The sequence below is a fragment of the Egretta garzetta genome, unplaced genomic scaffold, assembly GCF_000687185.1.
Source record: "Egretta garzetta isolate BGI_Z169 unplaced genomic scaffold, ASM68718v1 scaffold440, whole genome shotgun sequence".
NCBI lineage: Eukaryota > Metazoa > Chordata > Aves > Pelecaniformes > Ardeidae > Egretta > Egretta garzetta.
In genome coordinates, this window is record NW_009258293.1 from 35,461 (window position 1) to 42,384 (window position 6,924).

General features: G+C 57.0%; 1 protein-coding gene across 1 annotated transcript in view; it reads right to left on the minus strand.

The window, feature by feature from the left end:
* The window catches only part of L3MBTL1 (L3MBTL histone methyl-lysine binding protein 1), a 19,505-nt gene that overhangs the window by 1,565 nt on the left and 11,016 nt on the right, over positions 1 to 6,924 (minus strand). The window contains exons 11-20 of the mRNA XM_035893412.1: positions 6,564 to 6,715; positions 5,506 to 5,582; positions 4,982 to 5,067; positions 4,299 to 4,409; positions 3,922 to 4,036; positions 3,569 to 3,668; positions 2,458 to 2,655; positions 2,080 to 2,126; positions 979 to 1,136; positions 62 to 124 (exon numbers count right to left, since the gene is read on the minus strand). Coding sequence (XP_035749305.1) covers positions 62 to 124; positions 979 to 1,136; positions 2,080 to 2,126; positions 2,458 to 2,655; positions 3,569 to 3,668; positions 3,922 to 4,036; positions 4,299 to 4,409; positions 4,982 to 5,067; positions 5,506 to 5,582; positions 6,564 to 6,715 — 1,107 coding nt within the window. The remainder of the gene's footprint in view (positions 1 to 61; positions 125 to 978; positions 1,137 to 2,079; positions 2,127 to 2,457; positions 2,656 to 3,568; positions 3,669 to 3,921; positions 4,037 to 4,298; positions 4,410 to 4,981; positions 5,068 to 5,505; positions 5,583 to 6,563; positions 6,716 to 6,924) is intronic.

The window sequence follows — 6,924 nt, forward strand, 5'->3', positions numbered from 1 at the left end:
CCCACCCTGTGGGCAAGCAGCTGTCCTTGGCCACCTGCACCCATCCGCCAGCCCTTCTCACCTCATCCTTGAAGAGCTTGGCTTGGTCCTCGCAACCCGTCAGAGTCTGAACAAAGCTAAAGACCTTGGAATAGATGGAGAAAAGTGTCAAGACAGAAGCAACGCTTCCGTCTGGAGACCCCCCACAACCCCACACCCTCACTTCCACAGCAGCATTTTGCACCCTGTAAAGTAGCATGCGGCTGCTGGGGCAAAGGCTGCGGTTGCAGCACCCTCCCATGCCTAGAGACCACCCTTGGAGCAGGGCATGGGTGTGGGCCTCCTCCAGCCCCAGACTAGCAAATGCTACAGCAGCTTCATCTCCAAGCATCGCCATCTCGGCACAGAGAGACGATTCCCACTGAGGGGCAGCGGCAGAAGGACACACAGGAGGGTGATGGGGAAATCAGGCAGGGCTGGCTGCTGCGGCTGGTGCCACAGGTCTGGCTACCCAGGCCTTAAGAGGGGCCATCACAGATGTCCAAGCAAGTGAATGAAGGTGACGATGAAGAATCGGAGGTAAAGATTTCTTTTTCAGAGAAACAGGGAAGTGACTTCTTATCTGCAGAGTCTGTGGTTTAATTTTAACTTGGCAAAGATGAAACTGCTTTCTTTGGAAAACTGTAACATGCTAAATGAAAAGAGAGCCCTCTGCCTTCACTGCCTGCCCTGGGCTAATGTCACATTCAAGCCAAGTGAGAACCTAGTAGTTCTGCATGTGCTGCCCAGAAGCTGCCATCAGGGCTCATGCCTGGCAGCTTCCCCCCAGGGACCCCACAAGCCTGCCCAGCAGACCACCTTCTTCCTAGCCCAGGGAAGCGGCTGCTGAAGCACCTCCGTGCTTGCTGCGCATACCATGGTGCTGCACAGCCAGGTACAAGCACTCACAGCCATACCAGGGGGTTAGGAGCCAGCACGCAGTCTTCAAAACCATCTTACCTCATCAATGGTCCACTTGGACACAGTAGTTGCTGTGATGCCAGCCACCCCCGGCAGGAGTTTGCAGTGCTGCTCCCAGCAGAGCGACAGGGAGCGGTCGGGGTGGGCAGACAGGGCAGACATGAAGAGCGACTGGTGCATATTCTCTGAAGAAATAGCTGGCGATAAAAAAGCAAGACGTGATGCACGGTAGAAGGACGAGAACATCCCAACCCGTCCCATCCCATCCTACAAGCCTTGGGGAGGGCCCCAGGCTGGCCACAGGTAGTCTCTTGGGTCCAAGAGTATCAAGAGCTAGTGGTCATCCCCTGAATTAATAGGGTCTCAGTTCATCCAAGTGTTCAGTTTTGTGGGACTGGGGATGGTGGGGAAAGAAGTTTAGAGACAAGCTTGGCTTTGCCTTGTTCTCACCACCTTCAATTGTTCATTTTCCATCCTGAACTAGATTTCAATGTCAAATTTCACACCAGAATGGCAACCCACATCCTTCAGTTCATTTCATGTTTTTAACAAAGCTTTTCCCTTGCTCTCTGCTCCAGGCAGTCAAGGATGGCTCCCAAGAAGAGAACCTCTTCATTCACCTCCAGCACTGGGGTAGGCAACAGCCCATGGTAAAATGAATACTGGCTGGAATAAATGGTAGTCATCGTCTTATGTCAGGCATCGGAACTAAACGCTGAGCAAACCATTCAGCATTCAGTCTCTGCGCTGCAAGCAATATTTTGGCACTTCATGACCATGCTGATATTTTGGGGCATGGCAGCCATAACATGAAGGCACAGCATCCCTGTCTAAAGAGGACAAAGCTCTGGGGAAAATGCACTGCCACAGAGAGGATCCTAATTCCCTGCCCTAAAGCACTCAAAGATTCACAGACATAAAGCGAGAGACATGAGGAGCAACCTAGCAGAGCTCTGATAAGAGGCAGGGACGCTCCTTGTCTGATGGCCAACTCTGGCTGTTGATCACGAGCTCCTCACTGCTGCTGACCTGCGTGAGGTCAGACTAAGCAAGCCAAGGGAGATCTGCCCCCAGCAGCCACCACCCTGGGTCCTCGAGCCTTGCCCCTGCGATGACACCGTGATGGAGGACGGCACTTACTCTGGAAGTCTTCCTGCTGGATCTTCCGGTACTTCGGAGGTCGCCCTCTAAAGAGACAGGAAGACTGATTTCCAACTGGGTTGGGACTGGCCCGAGGGCCCTCCTCCACACTGCATAGACCAATGCCTTGGCAGTGGGAGCAAGGATTACCTCTTGGACCCTGACCCAAAGGGTTGACAGCTAAAGACACAAAACATGGGAAAAAAAGACCAAGACAGGTGCCCAACAGAGCTGGAAGGACAAACACCAGCTGCCAGGAACCATACTCCCCTGCAGTCAAGGAGCCTCTCCAGCTTGGCCATCCCTCTCTCCCAGGGATGGCAGCCACGGCACAGGGGCCCTGCACTGCTACATGGGGCTCACCGGGCTTGCCCCTACCTCCCATGGTGCCGAGATTTCTTTCGCTGAGGGAAGCCAATCAGGTTCCTCTTGCGAGTTGAGGCCTCAGTGTCGGACAAGTCCGCCTTGAGCCTGCCCTGGTTCTTCTCTGCCAGCGGGCACCCTGAGAGGCAGTAATGGGCTGTGAATCTCCCAGTCACGTGTCCTGACCCGTCGCAACCCGGCGTGGGGCACTTCCTAGAGAACAGAGGGGAGACAAGCGTTGGACGCAGCTCAGAGCAGCATGGGGGGGCAAGCTAGCAGGGCCACCCCTCTGCCCCTGAGCAAGGGAAGCTGTAGCCCTGGCCACAGAAAGCAGAGTAAAGACCTGCTGAAGAAATTCCTGGGGCAACGGCGCTGGGTGCCATGGGCAGGACATGCTCAGTCCCTCCAGGAACAAACGCCCATCCCACCTTCTCCGCTGCCGTCACAGCAACCCTGTGTAAGTCACCACAGTGCTGATCAAGCAGGTCCCTGGGGTTCACAGAGTCTCCATCTTCCCTTCCTTGCCCCCACAGGCATCCAGACCAGCCTCAGAGTGAGGGGGAAGCAAGCAGCATGAGTGTGGCCAGTAGGGAAACCCCTGGGAGCCAGATCTGCCTTCCCATCCTCAAGGATGCTCCACCATACTCACTCCTCTCGATACCAGCCTGCCAGGCTGGCATCGGCGCTACACCGTGCCTGGTTTCCCTGGAAAAGGTCATGCAAGCGACTGACTGAGAGATGGGGGAGATGCCCTGTGCCTTCTCAGGACGTCCCAGCTCACAACCTCAGAGCGATAGGCATCCACGAGGGGTGGGAGGAGCATTGTCCTTGAAGCTAGTGTCAGTGAACAGCACCTTAGAGCCACTGTCCCCTACGTAGCCCATACGTCCCCACAGGTAAATGGGCACAGGACAGAATAGGAGCTCACGGGAGTTACACTAGCCGCAGGCTCCAGGCTGCCTTGAGAGAGCAAGGGCTGCCCCTAAGCAGGGGGCAGAGCCAGGCGTGGGGCGGGTGCAGGGAAGGGCTGTTTGCTGGTGGGGGTGGTGGGTGTGGAGGAGCACAGGAAGAGCTGACATGGCCGGCAGGGAAGCTGAGCCCCTCTGAGCCGCACTGGGGAGCTCACCTGTGGTGAAAGCTGTACTTGGAGCTCTTGGTGTGAGGGATGCTCTTGCAGCCCAGGGTTGGGCAGCCCCCGTGGGCAGAGGAGGCTGGTTCCTTTGGCCCTAGACCAGGAGGAGAAACAGGAGAGAGACTGTCAGGGCTGCAGCCCCAGGCAGAGCCAGGGCTTGGGGATCCATGCCTGCACCAAACAGGGAGGATTTTTCCAGCTGACAGCACCATAGAACAGCCCTTCCTCCCTGCCCGTCCTCGGTCAGCACCTGCCCTTCCATTTCAGTGCATGGGTGGGTGGCAGTGACAGTGGGGATCTGGCTCTTGGGCCCTGGTACAAGGGACTGACCCAGGCGCAGGACTTACTGAGAGGAGGCTGCAGGGGGTGTCCAGTTTTTGAGCACCAGCCAATAGGGTGGATGTCTGGATGATCCGCATCAATCCAGAAATCATAGACGTGGCTCCAGCCATCAAAATGGATCTGGGGAGACAAGAAGAGAGGTCACCCTTCACACCCTGGAGTGAAGTGCCCTGGAGCCCTCCAAGCTGACAGCAAGCAGCAGGGCAGAGCTAACTGCAGCACACGGCTGGAGCCAGGCATGGGGACCTGCCACCCTCCGCATAGCGTGCTTCCACAGACCTCCACGCGCTTTGCCATTGCAACTCGCAGTGAGTTGGGAAGGGCAGGAGCAAGCCAGCGCAGTGCCTGGATACAGGCTCAGCACCAAGACTCCAGCACCCACCTTTATCCTGTGATCTTCCACGTCTTCCACACTGGCCACTCGGATGAAGGAAGGAGTCCTCCTGTCCACTGCCTCCAGCTTCATGTTGACCAGGAAGCCGTGGGGTGCGCGCTGGGGCCAGGAAGAACCTGGGTCAGTGGGGAGCAGGGCCGTGCTTCGGGCTCCCACACTCCTCGGCAGCTTTCCCAGCAGTGTGCGCTCCTCAAGCCCAGCTCCCAGCCCTGGCCTGTCTGGGTAAGAGCCATCCCAGCTCAGAGGCAACAGGAGAGAGTGGGGACAGGCCTCCCAGGTCTGAGCTGTGTTTTAACGAGATGGGAAAGCTGTGCCCAAGGGAAGAAGGTCTCCAAGAGACAGATTTTGGGGATCTATATTGCAGCCACACTTGGCTGGACACAGCTGCTGTTGCTGCAGTTGGAAACAACAACTACCAAGCATGCCTAAACGACGTCCCATCACCCAGCTCCTGTCTAGCCGAGGGGATGGTCATGCTTCCCATTTTTCCCAGTTTTGAACTATTTGCCCAGGATAGCCCTGACTTCTGAACCTTGAGTGTAGATCTGAACCCAGGCCTGTGGCAGGAGCATACTGAACACACCTGACTTCTCATAAAAGCAAAAGACCTGACAATGGAGAAAACCCAAATTCCTGGCCAGGCACAGTGGAGCAGATGACATGGCACTCACCACTTTAAAGGCCCAAGCTGGGACAGCCGATGCTCCAGTTTCCTTTAAGTACTTTTCCCAGGTGAAGTTGTCGGGGTCAGGATAATCTAGAAAGGGGGGGAAGATGTAGAAGGTGAGACATGCCTGCAGGAAGATGGCAAGTACCCCAGAATGTGCCTACTGCCTTGAAGGACCAAGCAAGCCTGAGTCAGGCACAGGGGAACCCGAGAGACATCAAGAAGGGCTACTATTTTCTTGTGGACCATGAAATCCAGGGTACAAGGAAGCAGAAACATCTGCACAGACAGCTTGGGTCCTCCTTGCGTCTCCACTCAGCCTGACATTACCACCCGCTGCACCTGAACACGTGTACAGGAGCCTCAGCAGGAGCATGCCGCCCCCCTGGCTGTGGCCTTGCTGAAGGAAACCACCTGGCCCTGCGGACAAGCAGGAGCCGTGGCGTTTGGGCCCCCAGGCTCCCCATGCCACCCTGGGAAGCCTGTCCCTACGCTAGTGAAGGCTGTGCTCCTGAGCCACTGACTCACCTTGAGGAGGTGTGAGGGGTTTGCCATGCTCCTGACACCATCCAACAGGGTGGATGTATGGACTGCTGGGGTCACACCTAGAAGACACACCCAAACTCTCACCAGGATACCCAGATGACCACCGCCAGACAGCGCAGGCTGCGGGGGCCCAGGGCATGCTGCTTGGCAGCACCCCCCAGGCTTGCACCTCCAGCAAAAGCTGAGGTTTTCTACAGCACCCTTGTCCCTGAGCGACCCAGGGAACCACGGGCCCTGGCAAGGCAAGGGCTGGAGCAGGGGGACTCCAGCTGAGAGGGGCGGGACATGCCCCGAATGCAAGCCCTGCTGCAATGCTGCTCAGGGAACAGCAACCCCTTACTGCGAGCGGGGAGACAGGGCCATGCTTTTCACAGCTGGGAGCAGCAAGACCTGAGCAATCGGGGGGCTCATGTCCTGGTCACGGCTCCCAGTAGGTCACAGCAGACTCGGGTGCTGCTGCTTTGCAGGTCTGCCAGGGGACAGAGCAGGTAGCTGCCCAGCATCAGCGAGTGAGGAGCAGCCGGGGACAGAAACCACTGCAGCCCCACAGCTCCTCGGGGCGAGAAGTAAGAGGTCAAAGAGCTCCAGCCAGAACGGGAACAGAGCTGCTCTCAGGACCCCAACTGTGCTAACTGGCCATTTTAATCGGCCTTAACAAGCCTCAGCTGGGACACCTCCCTGCCCCAGCCACAATCCCCTGCCTCCAGAAGCAGGAGCTCCTTTTAAGATCAGGCCTTCAGTCTCTGCATTGCAGGTGGCCCTATCTCCCAGGTGGGTTTCAGGGTGAGTCCACAGCATGCAATCATGCCCATCTTTGCCCCACATTAACTACAGGGCCATGGCAATGTCCCAGGAGGTGAGATGGAACAGGTAAAGATTTGTCCTGCAGCATTGGGGGGTGACCCTCTGCCTTGCCAGTAGCCTGTCTGCAGCAGTGTGCTGGGATTGTCCCATGCTTCCCAAGCACCCCGGCACTCTTGCTGAAGCAGTGGCACAGTGTCTCCCTGGCTCTGGCACTCCAGGAGCCTCTGTGAACTTACCAGTAGTCATAAGTATCATCCCAGTTGTCAAAGTGCACCAAAAAGCGATTGTCCACCACGTCAGTCACTGTGGCAACACAGATCAGGGAAGGGTTCATGCGGTCCACAGCTTCGAGCTTCATGCCCACCTCGAAGCCTGGGGAAGCCTCGTGCTGGGGGGAAAGAGGGGCAGGTTTCTTTCAGAGCTGTGGTTCTCGTGCCCTCCTCATCACTTCTCTTGCCTGCTGCAAGGGGGCACCTTCCAAACCCTCCCAAAACCAGACCCTCCCTGGCCTCCAGGCAGGCCCAGGACCATTTAGGATCCCAGAAGGGGTAGTGCCCTGCTGTGCATGCAAGGAAAGAGGCAGAGGGTGATTAACTC